This window comes from Danio aesculapii, chromosome 20, assembly GCF_903798145.1.
Source record: "Danio aesculapii chromosome 20, fDanAes4.1, whole genome shotgun sequence".
Lineage (NCBI taxonomy): Eukaryota > Metazoa > Chordata > Actinopteri > Cypriniformes > Danionidae > Danio > Danio aesculapii.
In genome coordinates this window covers 687,467-707,893 of record NC_079454.1, presented here as the reverse complement: position 1 = coordinate 707,893, position 20,427 = coordinate 687,467, and the positions used below count along the sequence as shown (strand labels likewise).

At 40.3% G+C, this 20,427-nt stretch overlaps 1 protein-coding gene across 1 annotated transcript; it reads right to left on the bottom strand.

Moving 5' to 3' along the window:
* Window positions 1-267: 267 nt before the first annotated feature.
* smyd2b (SET and MYND domain containing 2b) lies at window positions 268-19,835 on the bottom strand. The gene is made up of 12 exons (XM_056481098.1): window positions 19,523-19,835; window positions 17,851-17,914; window positions 16,766-16,876; window positions 16,633-16,693; window positions 13,848-13,972; window positions 13,414-13,481; window positions 12,803-12,905; window positions 10,469-10,579; window positions 9,332-9,452; window positions 8,237-8,411; window positions 7,126-7,234; window positions 268-4,839 (listed from the first exon to the last, which is right to left on the bottom strand). The coding sequence occupies exons 1-12, from the start codon at window positions 19,693-19,695 to the stop codon at window positions 4,759-4,761; spliced, it is 1,302 nt and encodes a 433-aa protein (XP_056337073.1). The 5' UTR covers window positions 19,696-19,835; the 3' UTR covers window positions 268-4,758.
* Window positions 19,836-20,427: the final 592 nt, after the last annotated feature.

The window sequence follows — 20,427 nt, the reverse complement described above, 5'->3', positions numbered from 1 at the left end:
CGTCTCTGGTCTATTCATAATCGCTCCACTTGCTTAAATTCGAGTCTTTTCTTGACAAGATTTAACATGCTAAGCATAAGCACTGGTAGCAGCGAAGTAGAGTTGCCATGGCAACCGGGCCAACATCTATAAGCAGCTGGAGGCGATCTGTGAGCTGGCTCTAGTTAGGCTATATAGCCTACAGCCTGGCACAGAGCGCTCAGCATCAATAAGAACAGCCCCCTTAGAAAGCTGACATTTTTATATTAATATAGACAATCGATAAACTGTTTTAGAGTTTAGAGTTTTATTCAAATATTTAACATAGATAACCATACAACAATGCACTACACTTGCTCTTTAACAAACATATTCAGATGCAGATTTTGTCTCACCCACAACTCTTATTTACTAGGAGCATGTCTTTGGTGCTGATTTGGATTAGTCAATTAACTTCAGTTGCATGTTTTTGGATGGTGGGAGGAAACCGAGGAACCCGGGGGAAACCCACATGAGTACAGTGAGAACGTGTAAACTCCAGACAGAAACGTCAGCTGGCTTGGTAAGGACTAGAACCAGTGACGTTCTTGCTGTGAGGCAACAGTGCTAACCACTGGGCCACTGTGCCACCCATCTAGGAAAGGAGGAGGAGTAGGGGTGGAAGGGGGGATTCTTGAAGATGAAGATGGCTGTGATGTGGAACTGAGGGTATTTATAGTGGCTCAGGAATCGTCTGATTGGTGAATCATAAGTTGGATAATGCGGGACCGGCTGCAAGCGATCATAAGCATGTGATCCTCTCCAAATTAGTTTATAAATAAACTTCATTTAGTGCTCAATTCAAGCTTGTGGAAATGGAGTAAAATTTGCAAACAAAGACAGAGTAAAACACTTTAAATTACTGTAAAGTAAAATTCAAGAAAATTACTCAACAATGTTGTTTACATTACTTAATCAAGCAAATTGGGCAGCATGGTGGCTCAGCTTGGTTCAGTCACAGTCACAGAAGGTCTATTGGCTGTAGTGTGTCTCTGTGTTCAGTTTAGAAGGGCTCATCCCTATGCCCTAATCCTTTTGAAGGGAAGACAGTGTGTGACACCAAACAACTTCACTGTACAAGGAATCATGGGTACCTAAAGTGTCAGTTGTGTCCTATGAAACTTTCATTCTGAAGTGGACTTGGTCTGGAATGACACTTAAATATGTCGGCCATGTCTGTTTTCACTCTCAAGTGCCCTCGGAGAGTAATGTATCGTTTGGAACACACCATGTGTGTGAATGGGAGAGTGTGTGGGTGTTTCGGCTATACCTGTCAACACTCCCATAGAGTCATACAATTTTCACACCAATCGTTTCTCCCAGAAAACTCTCATTTGTCTTGCCCAATACAGTCATATGAATAATCAAGTCCATTTTTAGACCAGGTTTTGCGTAATTTGAACGTCAGCAGCAGCATCATCAGTACTATCACTACACATAGAACATTGTATATACGGTTGAAGTCAGAATTATTAGCCCCCCCCTTTGAATTTTTCTTCTTTGTTAAATATTTCCCAAATGATGTTTAACAGAGGAAGGAAATGTTCACAGTATGTCTGATAATATTTTTTCTTCTGCAGAAAGTCTTATTTGTTTTATTTCAGCTAGAATAAAAGCAGTTTTTATTATTATTATTATTAGCTCCTTTAAGCTCATTTGTTTTCTGATAGTCTACAGAACAAACCATCATTATATAATACCTTGCCTAATTACCCTAACCTGCCTAGTTAACCTAATTAGGCCTTTAAATGTCACTTTAAGCTGAATACTAGTGTCTTGAAGAATATCTAGTCTAATATTATGTGCTGTCATCATAGCAAAGAGAAAATAAATCAGCTAGAAGACACTGGAACTGAGAGCTGAACCTGAGAGCCAGTGTTTAAGCCAGCACTATTTTTGATGAACAAGACACACTTTAATAAAAGGAAAACCTTTGTTTCTTCCCTGAGTCACCAACCCTGACTTTTTCCTCAACCCCGTATTATTACATACTTTTTCTTCAAACAGTGGCAAGATCATTATTAAGAATCCCACAGCATTATAAATAACGTCGATCTTTCAAACACACTTGAGTAATCTACACTGATTTCAACACAGTACAGTTGCGTTGAATGCTAAAATGCTAAATATTCACCCCGTTTTGACTTGACAACCTAATTAGGGTATATAATCTACGTAATACTCCTACTCTCATTCCAGCTGCAATTTTGTGCAGTCACTAGTCAAATCACAGCTTTGTGATGTTTGGAACAGCAGCACTCCTGCTCAGTTCATACTGCTAAAAAGCCGGAGAGAGGAGAGCAGAGCTGTCAAAGCAAACAGAAACACATCCATAATGGATGACCACTGCTCCGAGTGTGTGCTCACTGCTCTGGATGTGTTGTGTGTGCTTAAACTTCTCGCTGTGTACGTATGTGTGTGTGTGTTTAGATATATTGTCTGAAGTGCACTTACATGGGCTATTTTGAGTTTGAGGATAATGATACTTGACAATAATGTAGAAAGATGATCTTAAAATCCCTAAAGGTCAGAATTAACATGACAGCCTATAATAGTCACTAACAGAGCTATGAGAAATTAAAACTACACTCAAGGTACACCTTACTAGTACCAGGTTGGACCCCCTTCTGGCTTCTGAACTGCTTTAATCCTTGGATTAAGGACATGGTCAGCAACAAGACTCAGGTAGGCTGTGGCGTTGACACCATGCTCAATTGGTACTAATGGACACAAAGTGTGCCAAGAAAATCTCCCCCACACCATTACACCACCACCAGCAGCCTGAACCACTGATACAAGGCAGGATGGATCCATGCTTTCATGTTGTTGAGGCCAAATTGTGAGCCGAGCATCCGAATGTGTCAGCAGAAATCAAGACTAATCACAGGAGCGGCACCCGGTGTGGTCTTCTGCTGTTGTAGCCCATCCGCCTCAAGGTTTGGACGTGTTGTGTGTTCAGAGATGCTCTTCTGCAGACCTCGGTTGTAACGAGTGCTTATTTGAGTTGCTGCCACGTGATTGGCTGATTAGAAATTTGCATTAATAAGCAGTTGGACAGGTGTACCTAATAAAGTGGCCGGTTAGTACCTACAACTTGGTTAACAAAGAAATGGGTTGGCGCAAATAGCCTTGAGGTTAAGTGCACCCACATATAGCACCATGATGCTCACGGCGACCCGAGTTCAATTCCTGGCTCGAGGTCCTTTGCCGACCCTTCCCCTCTCTATGCTCCCAATAGTTTCCTGTCTGTAATCTTCACTTTCCTATCCAAATTAAAGGTGAAAAACCCCTAAAAATATATAATAAAACAAAGAAATGGCTTAATTCCTTCACTTGAAAGAAGTATTTGTGCTCCCTCACAATCTTGTAAGAGGCACTTTCCCATTGATTTGTTCATTTATTTTGGGGTTATCACCTTTAATGGACAGGACAGTATAAAGTATTGACAGGAAAGCAGAGAGAGGGGACGGATCGGCATAGGACCGCGAGGTGGGAATTGTACTTGGATCACCATGAGCGCCGGAGTGCATGTGTCGATGCACTAACCACTACACCACTGGCGCAGACAGACTTTGTGCCTTTTACGCTGTACGGATCTAACGTTGGGGTCATTTTAGGATAAGTCACCAAATTCTAAGATAAAAACACAGGGTTTAGGGTTTTTTACCCGGGTCATTTTTGACCCATAAGTGACATGAGGGTTCGATAGCTCCGCCCCTTCTGCTATGTGAGCAAAGCAGCAGCCGTTGAGTGTGTGTGAAATGTCCATCATTACACGCTTCTGTTTACCGCTTGAATGAGTGCATCATGCTGGTATTTATAGTGCACCTGTTATTCTTAGAGTTTTCAGTGTGAATGCTCTACTTACACTATTTATACTACAAAATGGCGTAGAGTAGTGCATAAGCGTGCGATTTAGGATGCACCTAATGTAATGTGAAACGCGAGCCATCTTAATATGAGCAGTCACATGGTCATTTAGATCACATGATCAAGCAGAGTCCTCCATTTTGCTTGAAGTGAATTGACTTGACCCAGTTCTGTGACGACAGTATCGCTGCTTTGTTCTTCTGCGATTGCTGTACTAGATGCCGAGCTGCATAGTTGCCAATTACATTATGAGTTACTAACTTCATTTCCATTATTTGCACTTCTTTCTGACAGTGGGATATATGCACGGCAAGTGTTTTTCAGCTACTGCTAAACCTCTGGTGAACGGTTAATGTGACTATTTTTAACTTCACATGGTTTCTTTTACAGCACTGATAATGTAAATGAATTAAAATATTGACATTTGAATAGACTTAAGCATTCATTTAGATGTTCATTTAAATTGAAGCAGGTTAATTAGAAATACTGGAGTAAAAAGAAACATTTGGTCAGCGCCAATAGCTTTGTGGTAAAGTGTGCCGACATATAGTACTCAGGTGCTCACGGCGACCCAAGTTCAATTCCTGGCTCTAGGTCCTTTGCTGATCCTTCCGCCCTCTCTCTGCTCTGTCTCATCTCTACTTTCCTATATAATAAAGGTGAAAACCCCCTAAACATATATTTTACAAACTTTGCCATATTTTAAAGACACAGTTCAGAACAATAGATTTTAATGCAGTGCTTCTTGTCTGGTCTTGACAGAAACATTATATCGTATATATCAATCATTGGTTTTTAAAGACACCAGACCTTAAATGTGAAAGCGTCATTAATTAAACGTCACTGTGCATATACCCTATTGAGTCTTGTTCAGAAATCTCTCATCTCCTGTTTGAGCTCCGTTACATATGTGTGGTCCTTTCCATGAACAACCTCCATGATGGTCAACGCCTGTAAAACAAACACAATTACCACACAGTACTGGCCTTCACAGAGTTCATGACAAGTGTCTTTTCCCCAAACCTCAAAGTCATCTAGAAGTTATTAGGTTAACACTGCAAAATACTGTCCTTACTTTTATTTAGCTTTCATCACGTGTTCTAGTCCAAATATCTAAAAACAAATCATAAATCAAGAAGCATTTTCTAGACAAGCAAAAAGTAATGTCAGTGAGTTCCTCCTGAAACGAGCAACATAATCTGTCAATGGGGTGTTTTGGTTTAGATAATTCAATTTGTTTTAAGGAAAATAATTTTATTATATATACAAACAAGCATGTTTATTAATATCTACACTAACTCCAACCCTCTTAGAGGAACCTATGAGGAATACAAAACAAATCCACTTCACTACACTTGTTGCGTTTACCCAACTATGAAGACCAGAAGCCCAGAAATGGTCCATTGTGTTTTAGTAACGTCTACACCTACTCCCACCCTAAACCTACAACTTACAGTAATGTGTTGTATTTTATTAAAGAAATAGTCCACCCATCATTTATTCACCCATTACTGGTTTCTAACCTTTATTAGTTTCTTTCTTCTGTTGAACACAAATGAAGATATTTTGAAGAAAGTTGGAAACCTCTAACCATTGACATCCCTACCGTTTGTATATATATATATATATATATATATATATATATATATATATATATATATATATAGGGATGTGTATCGTTAAGGTTTTAACTACTTTTAACGATACCACTTATCGGTTCGGTACTTTAGTTCTCTTATCAGTACTTTGTGTAGTGTTTTTTAATATGCAAAACAGTTGCTGTATCTGAAATCGCCACTTATATCCTCATTAGTGATCTTGAACGATTCATTCATTCTGAACGAATCTTTTGTATGACTCGAGAATGATGAGTCCTCACAGAGAGTGATTCGTTCATTTGTGCATGCAGACATTTTGTGCAGGTGGAGGAGAAGATTAGTTCCTTTTTCGAGTCTTCTATCGGTGCAAGACAGACGCCAGTCATATGCATTTAGAGCCGGAAAAAGATTTGATCCGTTCATTTTTCAGAGTCCTCGGTTTGAGTCAGCTAAAAACAGCTAAAAACACTCGAAACGTGACCTAATCATGGCTCAATTCGTCTCAGACTGTGCTTTGGTTAAGCTTACGTGTGACTGTCTGTGTGACGTGGATGGACTACTCAAATCTGAAGATCTGTCAGAAGAGCTGAGCTAACATAATGATAGACAAAAGACCAGGTAAACAACACATGATCTTTTCTCTTTCTTGTAGGATTCTAGTTATGACTTGTTTGTAGTGTGATCAACGTTAGGCGTAGTTGTAGATGTGCTTGGAAGCAGCTCGTAACATTTATATAATATTTTGGCAAATTGAACGAAATGACTTGAAAAAAGATTCGTTAACCTCACTGAACGAGACTCAAAGCTCCGAGTCAGTAAGATGATCCGAACTAATGACTAATCATCATTATGATCACCAGTGATCTAGTTGCAGATTAATGGAGAACTACACATCTGTCACTGCTATGAACTACAGATCCCATCACCCCCTGCACTCACACACCTGGCCCAGATCCCACTTGATTGCAAACACATAGCTGAAGCTAATGTGGACTAACTACCCAGACTATAAACACAGCACACGCACGCACGCACGAACGCACGCACACACACACACACATCTTAGTTGAGTCTTGTCAACTGTAATGTGAGCATATGAAGCATGTTCCTTGTCTTGCCTTGCCATGTTTTTGACCTTTGCTTAGTTTACTGTTGTTTTGCCACCCGTCCCGACTATTCGCCTGTACTCCGACTACGCTTTTGGATTATCTGCATGCTCCTGTCTGTCCCTGTTTTGACCTTGTTGCCTGCCTGACGATTCTTAATAAACTGAATTTGGATCCTCAACTCCCTTGTCTCCAACTCTCGTCCTTTAAACCCTGTTATAGTTATTTAACACCTTGCGAGCTGTCTATTAGTAATGAGACAAAGGCGTTTGACTTATTTTATGTACACAAACGTTACTTTAATTATATAGCATTTAACTTTGAAACTCTACACCGATATTGCGCTTTAGATGCCAACTTGTGGTCAGATGCATTAATTAAGTTTGCTGTATAGGGGCGATTTCGGATACAGCCATGCAGTGTTGGGGAAACATGATTGAGAATCACTGGTCTAAACAACCCCTTTGGTGGAAGTCATGCCAGTTTAGAGTGAAACAAGGGTCATGTTCAGTTAGTTTTGGAGAAGATTGTACCTTCTGAAAGGCACCGATGCCAGCCAACTTTCTGTCCAGAGCAATGTAGAGTCTGCCCAACTTCAGATACATAGATGCAATATTCATGGAGTATGCAGGGTAGAGGACACTACAGATAAGACAAAGATGTTAATGTTGGTAGATGCACTGTGTATATTCTAGACTACTTGACAAAAGTCTTGAGGTGTATCTCAGTTGTAAGAGCAACAAATACTAACTCAACTTCTAGTTGATGATGTGTAAAAGTGTCGGAAGGTGGATTTCTCTGCTGAATCATCTGTTGATCTGCATCCCAATCATCACCAATACTGCAGAAGACCTACTGGAACCCACATGGACCAAGATTCTCACAGATATCAGTCAAGTTTGGTGAAGGAGAAATCATGGTTTGGGGTTATATTCAGTATGGAGAGATCTGCAGAGTGGATGATCAACATCAACAGCCTGAGGTATCAAGACATTTGTGCTGCCCATTACATTACAAACCACAGGAGAGGGACAATTCTCCAGCAGGATAGCGCTCCTTCTCATACTTCAGACTCCACATCAAAGCTCCTGAAAGCAGAGAAGGTCAAGCTGCTTCAGGATTGGCCAGCCCAGTCACCAGACATGAACATTATTGAGCACGTCTGGGGTAAGATGAAGGAGGAGGCGTTGAAGATGAACACACAGACTCTTGATGAACTCTGGGAGTCCTGCAAGAAGGCTTTCTTCACCATTCCAGATGACTTTATTAATCAGTGATTTGAGTCATGTCAGAGATGTATGGATGCAGTCCTCCAAGCTCATGATGGAGTCAGACACAATATTCATTCTGTTTCCACTGCAGCATGAGCACATATTCTATACTGGACATTATTGAAGGTTCAGTGAGCAGACTTTAGTCTAAGCAGAGTCAGACCTTACTGTCCTAATCAAATCATTAATAATCAAGACATGATCAGATTTTATTGTGCTCAAATAAGCCTCATCTAGAGGCCTTTACCTTTCATATAAGACACTTCTGACACCAAATCATCAACTAGAAGTCAAGTTATCTGCTGTTCTTAAAACCTGGATAGGCCACAAGACTTTTGTCATGTAGTGTATATGCATCCATGTTTGTTCTTACGTGAATGGCTTGATGACTTTTTCCCCATAGCGCACCGCTCCTTCATAATTCTCTGTGAAGAGGCAGATGCCCATGGCCTGGTACATCATATGAAGGATGTAGACGTTGGAGTCATCAAACACAGTGCTCATCTTGTCAATGCTAAGCTCACACATCTCCAGCAGCTCAGCGGGACGTCAACAAGAGTCAAGAGTCAATAACGATGTGATTATCAATCTCAGAAATAAAGGTACAACAGGCCACACTTTCAAATGTTAAATTTTTGTACTTAAATGGTACATATTAGTACTTGAATAGCCAATATTGTACCTTAAATGTGCACATTTTGTACTTAAAAAGCACAAAAATTAAGTTTCTGAAAAATTGTCGCCCTTTATGACAGCTTTTGTGTCTTTATTTCAGACAGTGTGGGTGCACACATTGCATTTTCTTATTTTTATCCTGCCCCTTTTAACAAGATGCAGAAAATGCATCTCTGATGTCTCTAGAGTGTGTCTGTGTGTGTGTGTGTGTGTAAAGCTTAAGCTCAAAATAGCAAACAAATAATATTTTAAAACTCTTTAAAACTGCTGCTTTTAGCCTTTGATAACAATTTGATACTGTTTGGTGACTGTCGCTTTAAATTCAAATGAGATTGTGCTCTTTTCAGAAGAGGGCGGAGCTACAGATGCCTGTGTGTCAGCATAGTGGCACATTCAAAAACAAGACTAACGTCCTATGCTAATGAGGTAGAGATAGTCACTAGTGGGCGGGGCTTTCCCCCTCTGATGACATCATACAAAGGGAGAATGTCAATCCAAGTGTTTCTGCAGACTGTTTTAGTCAAGTCTGATTATAAAAATATAGAGTTAATACATTTTTACCATTAGAGCCCGGCTATATTCTCAGACTGTTGCCACACAACCCCTAATAAACCCCCAATAACAGTGATTTTTGCATAATAGGTGCCCTTCAATATTTTAGTTTGTTGATATTGCTAAACCAATGACAGTAAATGTATTTTATTATGTTCGTATAATTCTATAACAGTATAATGAAATAAAAAGCAATGTAACAATGCAATTTTGCAGATGATACAAGAGTCAAAAAGGATATTGTTGTCTTGTTTGGCCCTGCGGAAGTTCTCCATGGAGTTGCGAGCGTAACGCACCATATCCTTGATCTCCTTTTCACCGATTTCATCACTCCGCTTACGCACACTCATCTTCACCACATCCTACAAGACCACAAAGTATCAGAGGAAGAAACATTGCTGTTATGATCACCAGCGACCTAGCAGCTGCAGATTTCTGGGAAACACGCAGTTCCCAGGAGAACTACAAATCTGCCACATTATGGACTACAACTCCATACATGCACTCCGCTCACACACACCTGTTCCGGTGATGAGCACACACACAGCCAGAGGATCGTTACGAACTGATTACATGCACTTTAAATACAGCGCACACACACACATCATGGCTGAGTCTTGTTTATCTGTCTATTTTACATTACGACGTGTTTTCCTCATCTTGCCTTGCCGTGTTTTTGACCCTCGCTTTGTTTTGTTTGCTTACGTTTCCTGCTGCCTGCCTGTATTGACCATTCGCCTGTTATTCGCCCATGATTCTGGATTCCCTGTACACATCTGTTTAATAATCCATGGGATTATTAATGAGCAGAGAGACTCAGGACCTCGGTTTAACATCTCATCTGAAAGACGGCGCTCACTGACAGTATAGAGTCCCCTTCACTATATTGGGGCATTAGGACTCGCACATACCACAGGTTGAGTGCCCCCTACTGGCCTCACTAAAAACAACCTGGTTTTCCCATGACATTAACTGATGTTAACAAAGCTGAATAAATACTGTTATAAACATATTGTGTGGCGATGTTTGCTTGTAAAGTAAATTCATTAACTAATGAGACATTATTGTAAAGTGCTCAAAATAATGTACGTTGACTTTAGAAAGGATTCTCTGGTGAACAAAGAGCAGCTGAAAAATAAATGTTTGTACATAATGTAATACAGTCTTCACTGTTAATGTTTAATCCATCATACTAAACAATATCTTTAAGAACAACCTCTGTCCCTTTGTATTTCACCTTATTTTGACTGCTGTTATTATTTTTGTTCTGTCTTTTGTCTGCATGTTTTCACTTGTTGTATATCTGGTTGTGTAATTGGGTCCAACACAAGTTATCCTAAAAAGGTCAATAAAGTGTATTTAATGCATTTCTACACACCATAGATTTGGTGGTGCACTCTTTACAGTCACAGCTGAAGTAGTACATGTCTCTGAGTCTCTCCAATCGGTCCGCTGTAGGGTAGAGCAGGTCTATGTAGCTGGTGTAAATCTACACACACACACACAGAGAAAGAGAGAATACACAGACAAATGTTAGTAAGTAAAACTCAACATAACTACAGACTGTAAGACATTTAGTTCATGTCTGATACTATTTCCTCAAGGTGAAACACCAACAAAATCCAATATTATTTTTTCTAGACAGCTTTTTGGAAATAACTTCTTGGATATAAAGTCTGGACTAACCTTATCCCTAACATATGACCTGTAAACTGTAGGCAGAATGATAAACCCCAACTCAAGCAAAACACTTCACTTGATCATGAAAAGCCCCATTTCCCCAATGAGCGCAGCGTTTATATGCAAAAAAAGAGTTTTATTCTATTGTTGGCCATTATTGCCACACAAATCCAGTGGTAAATGCAGATAAATGTAGTGTGAGAGCAGATGAGAGTGAAACAGTCAGGTGAGGTCGCCCTCTGCTGGTCAGAGAAGGGAACCACAGAGTTTGTCTCTATCAAAATACTTAAGTTGTTCCCAACCCTGCTCCTGCTTTTATTCATTCATTCATTAATTTTCCTTTCAGCTTAGTCCCTTTATTAATCAGGGGTCGCCACAGTGGAATGAACCGCCAACTTATCCAGCATATGTTTTATCCAGCGGATGCCCTTCCAGCTGCAACCCATCACTGGGAAACCTCCATACACACTCATTCACACACACACACACTCATACACTACGGCCAGTTTAGTTGATCAATTCCCCTATAGCGCATGTGTTTGGACTGTGGGGTAAACCGGAGCACCCAGAGGAAACCCAAGCCAACATGAGGAGAACATGCAAACTCCACACAGAAATGCCAACTGACCCAGCCGGGACTTGAACCAGCGACCTTCTTGCTGTGAGGAGATTGTGCTACCCACTGCGCCACCGTGCTGCCCTGCTTTTAGTTAAGTTTAATTAAAAACTCTTTATAGTGACCATTGGTGAGGACTGTTTGCTTTACTGGGGCTCTTTGACGTAATATTTCTCATTGGTTGCTGTAACTGTGTTATGATAAGAAGAATGACAGAACAGCGTGATCAAACTAAATCATCATATAATAGTTTTATTCATTGATTATACCAGTTTAAAGTCAGATTATGATGGTAATGTGGTGTTGATCTGACTCTACTGATAATAATAATCATCCTGTGCTTCTGCAGAATGAGACCCAGCAGAGATATGATCAGGTTGTTTTAAAAACACACCGAGCATCTTAAACACGGTAAACACAGACATCAGTAATCAGCGTGCATCTCGACCTCAGTGATCACATATTTCTTGCTGCAGTGGATGCTGGGAGTCATGGATGAGTTTTGTGTTGCTCCCAGCAGGCATGAAGCTTGTCACTATTGTTGACATATGTACACTCACCGGCCACTTTATTAGGTACACTTTACTAGTACCGGGTCGGACCCCCTTTTGCCTTCATATCTGCCTTAAACCTTCATGGCAGAGATTCAACAAGGCACTGGAAATATTCCTCAGAGATTTTGCTCCATATTGACATGATAGCATCACACAGTTGCTGCAGATTTGTCGGCTGCACATCCATGATGCCAATCTCCCGTTCCACCACATCCCAAAGCTGCTCTATTGGATTGAGCTCTGGTGACTGTGGAGGCCATTTGAGTGCAGTGAACTCATTGTCATGTCTAAGAAACCAGTCTGAGATGATTAGCGCTTTATGACATTGGTTGTTAGAGTTACTGTTGTCTTTCTGGTGGTACAGGTGTACCTAATAAAGTGGCCGGTGAGTGTATGATTATTCTGATGTCTGTTTCAGGTGTTCAAACTGTTCAGTGCACAATGTGGTTAAAGACTGACACAAAGCTGTAGAATCTCAATAATACTATAATTAAAATAGTCAAATCAGTGTCACGTTACCATCATAATCAGTGATTAATTCAATTCAGCAGGATCAGTGAATTTCACTAACACATGATGATTTACTCTGACCATATCGATATTTTTTTTGCCATAACACACAGTAACAGCAACCAAAGAGAACCTACCAAAAAAACAAGAGCTCAGGTAAACACTGACTACAATGGTGATGTCTAATAAAAGCTTTTGCAGTAAATATTACTAAAGTCTCATTCACACTACAAAACACATGCAGGAACTAGCGACCACTCATTTAAATAAAGAGCTATGACTTCCCGCTGTGCAAACCACAGCGACTATCCCTTTAAGACCGATAGAGGGAAGAGGACAGTGGCATACAGACCTCCTGCCCTGGACTGATGTCCTGCACGGCCCGTACTTCAGCGTTGATGCCTCTGTATGTGACTATGACATTGGGAGAGCAACTGTGGTTCAAGAGGGCAATGCTGGAAGAGAAAACAGCACAGGATTATGGGGGATGAAAACTGAATTAAGGAAACCTCAAGAGATTCAAGTGCATTAGTAAAGCATGAAGACAAATGTGAAATATGAACGGAGCAGAGAATGTACTGTATATTGAGATATTTCACCAGATAACTTCAACAGATCTATTTGGAAAGAATTGGAATCCATTTTGGATCGATTGGGATGATTCTGTAAGGGAGTGAATCTGCCTATAATAGAATAAACATCTTACAAGCATAGATTAATACATTCATTCGTTCATTCAGTCCCTTTTAGATAAATACAATAGAGCAAAAGGCACAAATGAAACCAACACTGCTTTATCCTTTTCTGAAGAGACTGACGGTATTGCAGTAATTGAATAATCCATGATGTGACTATTGGAACTGCGCATATTGCAATGTGGATGCTGAAGCTCTAAGTCAATGAGCTATTATTTCAGGAACTTGTCTCGTCTTGTGTATGTGGAAACGTGGAACCTGTACATACTCTGGAAAAATGGCTAAACCCAAGTTTGAGAGTTCCTCATCCTCCACAGTGAAGCCGTTACAGTGAACCTGTGTCAATTAGACAAGACAAACACATAACTATGCTGAAACAAACAACAGCTCTTGATATTAACATACCATTAACTTAGATGATTAGCTCAATAACGCACTCACTAGCTGCTTTTTATTCACTCACTCATTTCTTTTCAGCTTAGTCCTTTTATTAATCTGCGGTCGCCACATTGGAATGAACCGCCAACTTATCCAGCATATGTTTTACGCAGCGGATGCCCTTCCAGCTGCAACCCATCACTGGGAAACACCCATACACACTCATTCACACACATACACTATGGACAATTTAGCTTGCCAGCTACCGTAATCAGCCTTTACCCAGTAAAAAGAGCATGGCAAATGGTCAATTTCAGCCTTTACCTGTGAGAATAGCGTGAGCAGGGCCTGATGGTCAGGGAAGTCCAGGTGTTTGGAGTAGAACTGATGGAGACCGGCTATATGTGCTTCAGTCATCTCTCTTTTCTCATTATCCATATCCTCCAGGTCTGCGAGAAGATAACTAACATGTGATAGCTATAAATGCTGAAAGTTAGCATAATACTGCATCATTTCAGCCAATATTCAGGAATAAGGTCATGCAATATGAGCCAAACATCATGAGCAAATTAATAGGCAACTTTGGGGGCTAATGGTTGGGGAGTTGAACTTGTAATCGAAAGGTTGCAGGTTTGATCCCAGTCCTGGCAGGAATATCAAGACATCTGTTATACCCAGCTGAGGTTCCCTTAAGCAAGGGAACAAACCCCTAATGGCTGCCCACTGCTCTGGGTGTATGCTCACTGTCAGGGGCGTAGTAGACATTTTAAAAGTGGGGGGACAGCTGTATGAAGCTTACATTCCTAATCACCTGTTTCTAAATGGTCTGTCTCTAAAAGTGAGGGGGATGTATCCCCCCAACCCCCTGCTACGCCCCTGCTCATTGTTTATGTGTGTGTTATCACTTCTCAATTGTGTGTGTACACTTGGAAGGGTCGAAAGCAGAGAAACTATTTCGAGTATGGGTAACAATACTTGCAACATAGGCTCGTTTTGAAAACGTACCCCTATATACATTTGTGGAGATCACGAATTATGTAACCGAAGCTACGTATTGCGGTATTTTGCCTTTGAAACAAACGATACGGGGCGGTACGGTGCTGCCAACAGATTCTGTTTCTTTTCACGCTACCAGCTGACCACTTACCTCCATATGGACGGCTTTTCCGCTGTTACTAGTTTGTCCAATGGCTCGCTGTGTACATCGGCAGAATTGTGACATGGAGCAGAGTTGATTGCAACAACGAGGTTCGAGTTTGGCAAAGAACGTTTTCAGAAAGCAGGTCAGGTTTGATGGTAAACGTTGGTGGACAGCCATTTTAAGGTCTCTCCAGAGATGCTCAATTGGGTTTAAGTCAGGGCACTGGCTGGGCCATTCAAGAACAATGACCTTAATTCTGGATACTTTTCTTACCCACTGTATATCGTTTACAACAAAGAAACGTGCACATTACTACATTACAGTGAAAATGAGAAACGTTAAGGAGATCTGTAGTTGTTATGTTTGTGTTTGTGTTTAAATATGTGTATTTTATTAATGATCATACGGTTTTCTTCAGTTTTGCTCTTTTATGAGTGTTGATAGTTCAATACAAGCCAAGCTTTATGTTCAGTTACAGGTTTAATTAACTAACATCCAGACTATTTGAATATATCCTGGTAACATTCATAAGCTATAAGATAACAGCTGTAAAACAGTAATAAAAGTACTTTAATGAGCAGTATTCTGACCGTTTCATGTTGTAAGAGTTTTACTGTAAAAGGACATGAGACAAAAGGCACAATATTGCATTATGGCAGCGATAAAGCCAAACTTTAAACTTTCTGTCAGGGTGTCATTGCAGAAATAGTATCAGTTGTTGGGCTTAGTCCCTTATTTATCAGGGGTCACCACAGCGCAATGAACGCCCAACTATTCCGGCATGTGTTTTGCGCAGCAGATGTCCTTTCAGTCAAAACCCAGTACTGTGAAACACCCATACACACTCATTCTCACATACACAACGGCCAATTTAGTTCATCAAATTCCGCTATAGAGAATGTGTTTGGACTGTGGGGGAAACAGGCGAGGGCTTTTCTTTTTCTGGATTGCTTTTGTAAACACTGTTGGTTGGGTTTAGGGAAGTAGGAGGGTGGGTCAGTCAGTCGACAGCGGCCTCTGGTGGATTTATGAGAGAACAGCAGGTTCGACTGGCACTCGCGAGAGAAATTTAAGATCTCAAAAATGCGTACACAGCGGCCTCTGGTGGATTCGAGAAAGCATAGCTCCTGGGACATATTTGGCACTCTCCAGAAATGTATATAGGGGTACGGATTTAGAATGAGCCTGGGTTGCATACTTGACAATACTCACTTCATTTCATCTAGTTAAAAGTGAGATTTGGCCTCCATTTTCCTAACAATTTTTCTAAATACTGTAAAACCTAAATGAACCTGATCATGAAAACAGACAAATGTGGGAAACAATTTTTCACCTCCTGCTTAATAAAGCAGAAACAGACACAAATTTAAAGCATCAATAAATTACCAAAAGCTCTGAGAACAAAAAAATTAACTATGGATCGACTAGTCTCAGCCTCAGACGTCACGCCAAGCACCACTAACAGACCTGTGGCTAAACGTCTGATGAACATGGCATACTTGTTTGGAAACACCAGCGAATCTGAAGCTGTCCTCTGATTGGTTTACATGTACCGGATTTCCGTGAGTCAACTGTGCAGCAATCTTAACCAGGTCACATGAGTAGATCAAAATGCTGAGATGTTTACATTGATGAAAACGCTCAATAACAGCTATATTAAATGCAGCACTCGTAACTATATGAGACTCACAACTTAATATTTAAAAGACATCCAAACGTGTGTATTGTTGTATTGAAACTCAGAACCAAAAAATCCTATGCTTTGCAGACAGATCATTTTGGACATTTGGACAGTGCCATTGTTTTCAACTTTTTAGGTCCTTTCGACACCTCTAAACATGACCCGGCACCAAAGTTTCCTTTATCTGTCAATCTGGCTATGCAAGACTATAAATCAACTATTAAAATTCATGAGTCCACCATGAAATTATTCTCTGATAGATGCGCTTAATGGGTTCTAGTACTTACGGGCTTCCATGTCCCCCAGTAGCAGCAGAATCTCCGACTGGCTTCTTTCTTTCTGGGCTTTCTGCATCAGCAAACACACATCAAACACTCATTGATTCTGTGTCTAAGTAAAACAACTCGAGATGTATCTGACCAGCCTGGCGATGATTCTGGCCACCAGTCGCACTGTCTCTGAGGGGCGCCAGTTCTCTCCGAATGCACACATGGCCTGACACTCCAGCTTGTGCATGGGCCAGTTCTTTTTCTGTCAAATACAGACAAAATGACAGATGAAATGCAGACTCATGCATTAATATTGTGGGTGCTGTGGGATGGAGGTGGCTGTCCATAATGGGCGATTGAGTCAATGTTAAAGGAGACCTATTCTGCATAGGCCTCTAGATTTTGCTTATTTGAGCACAATATAATCTGATCATGTCTTGATTATGAATGATTTGATTAGGACAGTAAGGTCTGACTCTGCTTAGACTAAAGTCTGCTCACTGAACCTTCAATAATGTCCAGTATAGAATATGTGCTCATGCTGCAGTGGAAACAGAATGAATATTGTGTCTGACTCCATCATGAGCTTGGAGGACTGCATCCATACATCTCTGACATGACTCAAATCACTGATTAATAAAGTCATCTGGAATGGTGAAGAAAGCCTTCTTGCAGGACTCCCAGAGTTCATCAAGACTCTTTGTGTTCATCTTCAACGCCTCCTCCTTTATCATGCTCAATAATGTTCATGTCTGGTGACTGGGCTGGCCAATCCTGGAGCAGCTTGACCTTCTTTGCTTTCAGGAGCTTTGATGTGGAGGCTGAAGTATGAGAAGGAGCGCTATCCTGCTGGAGAATTGTCCCTCTACTGTGGTTTGTAATGTAATGGGCAGCACAAATGTCTTGATACCTCAGGCTGTTGATGTTGATCATCCACTCTGCAGATCTCTCCATACTGAATATAACCCCAAACCATGATTTCTCCTTCACCAAACTTGACTGATTTCTGTGAGAATATTGGTCCATGCTGGTTCCAGTAGGTCTTCTGCAGTATTGGTGATGATTGGGATGCAGATCAACAGATGATTCAGCAGAGAAATCCACCTTCTGACACTTTTACACATCATCAACTAGACGTCAAGTTATTATGTGTTACTCTTACAACTGAGATCCACCACAAGACTTTTGTCAGTGTAATTAGAAGTGGATGATTATTTGTGTCTGTGAGTATTTTACCTGACAGTTCGCATTGCAGTAGAATGCTTTTTTGCACTTTCCACACTTGGCAAGACCCTTTTCCCTGCACATAATAAAGAGTAAACACACAAACAATCAGTGTTCTGGGAATAAACACGGACATCAATACACAATTAACATTTAAATTCAACAAATAACAAAACAATCAGTAATTAATCAATGAACTCCTGAAAGTTACTTTAACTTTATGGTTCATTTATCAAGAAACTGGCACCAAACACAACAGAAAAAGCCCTTAAAGGGATAGTTCACCAAAAATTAAATCCTGTCATAATTTACTCATCCTTCTCTTCTTTCAAAAGTGTCTGAACACAAAAAAAGTTGCTTGAACACAAAGGAAGTTCATTTGAACACAGCTTAAGGAAAGCATGAGGAAAGTATCTGCTTGTCCTACTATGGAAGTCAATGGTTACAGGTTTTCAGCGGTCTTCAAAACATCTTTTCCATTTAACAGAAAAAAGAGACTCATAAAGGTTTAAAACCGCACGAGGATGAGTAAACGGTGAGTTCATTCTCATTTTAGTGTGAACTGTCCCTTTAAAGCAGCAGCCTTTCCTCAGCAGCTGTCCCGATGTGTCTGCTACGTTTGACAGGCGCTGCCACTTACACCCACTCAACCCGGGCTGGAGCAAATGTCCAGAAGATTTGGTCAGCTGCTTTTAGACATTAGGTTGTATTTTTAGACGAGCCCTTGTCATAAAAGAGAGCTGCGTTTAAAATCAGAGGAAATTAAAGCTAAAAATCTTGAGAAAAAGTGGAAGAGCCAAGTTAAACCACACACACAAAGCTTGTTTGAAGCGTTACAAGTGCTGTTAAATCCTGTCATACATTCAGCTTCAAATAAAACAAAACACAATTAATTTCATGTATCGTGTACTCAATTGTAAATGCCATATAAAACTCTTTCCTCTTTGTTACCAGATGACTATACAAATGTGACTCTGGGTCACAAACTGTCTAAGTTTGACCAGATAAAACACATTGTATGGGTCAAAATGATTCTTTTCTTTTATGCCAAAACTAAAATGTAAGAAATGTATGATAAAAATATATCTTTATACTTTATCTTTAACATTTTGTACATTCCCTACTGTAATTACATCAATCGATAAGAGCTTTTTCTGTGTTTAGATCTCTTTCTGAACCCTCAGATCTGTATATTTTGTATATATTTCACATATCCTAACAAACCATGCATCAACAGAAAGTTATTTATTGCATTATCATATAATATATGAATCTCAATTTCCAAAATTTGACACTTCTGATTGGTTTCTGACTGGCAACCCATGAGGAGTTTCATATAATGCTCCAAACTGAGGTAAAATTGGCTTTATATTCGCACATTCGTTCAGTCCCAATATAGTTTACTATGCTACTTTGAATATTCAGTCTGAAATCGTATTTAAGCATGACTTCAAAACAACATTAGCACTATTTATATCACTGTAACTTTGATAGTCAATGGCTGATAATATTATTTCACTATTTAGAATAACAAATACTACTTTTCTGAAATTATATGACTGAATTTCTGAATTATAAAACCAACTTTACCTCAATATACTCTAAAAGGGTGAACACTGTAACCTGATGAATGAACAATGTTTAAAAGAATGACAGTAAGTTTTAAATAAAGTGACTGTCAGACCTCGTAAAGCACTGTTCACAGATGAGTCCTCTCTCTCCCACAGACAGCACGTATGAATATGCGGGACACGAGAACAGTAATTCACCGACTCCATATGCTCTGCTCACCCGCAGACCTCTGCCCTTGCCCGGGCTGGCGAACTGCTCGATGCCCGCGATGCCTTCTGCCTTCATTTTACACACGAATCAGGATCTCAATCTGCACTGGTGCGCTCAGTTCTGGGGTCTCGGAAATTCTCGGTTTCACTGGGCGGAGCATGAATGAATATGTATGAGTATTGTGTCGTAGCAGTACTTAAAACCACGCCCACCTGGACTAGGGGGTGGAAGATTGGTATAAATGGGAGATTCTACCAGAAGCGTCCATTACCTGTCCCTGAAATAACAACATAAATACAGTGAATAAAAAGTATTTCATCCCAAACATGTCTAAAATGGGCTGATGGTTGATTTCTGTGAGTTGTTCTGTAAAGGAATTTGTCATTCATTTGGTTAAGCATTACAAATGTACAAACCCTGTCATTGTTCTTGTCCTCAGCCCAATCACAACTACAGCTTTAATAGATTTGTTATACTAAAAACTGTTATTTAGGGGAAAAAATACTTCACAACCCTGCTAAAAAATCAAGCTTAAATCAGCCTAGGCCGGTTGGCTGGTTTTAGCTGGTCGACCAGCCTGGTTTTAGAGGGGTTTTGGCCATTTCCAGCCTGGTCTTAGCGTGACAGGCTGGAAAATGACCAGCTAAATTCAGCTAAAACCAGCTTGACCAGCCTGGTTTAAGCTGGACATAGCTGGTTTTGGCTGGGCTCGCAGCCTGGCTAGGCTGGATTTAGCTGGTCATTTTCCAGCCTGACCAGCAAAGACCAGGCAGGAAATGGCCAAAACCCCTCTAAAACCAGAATGGT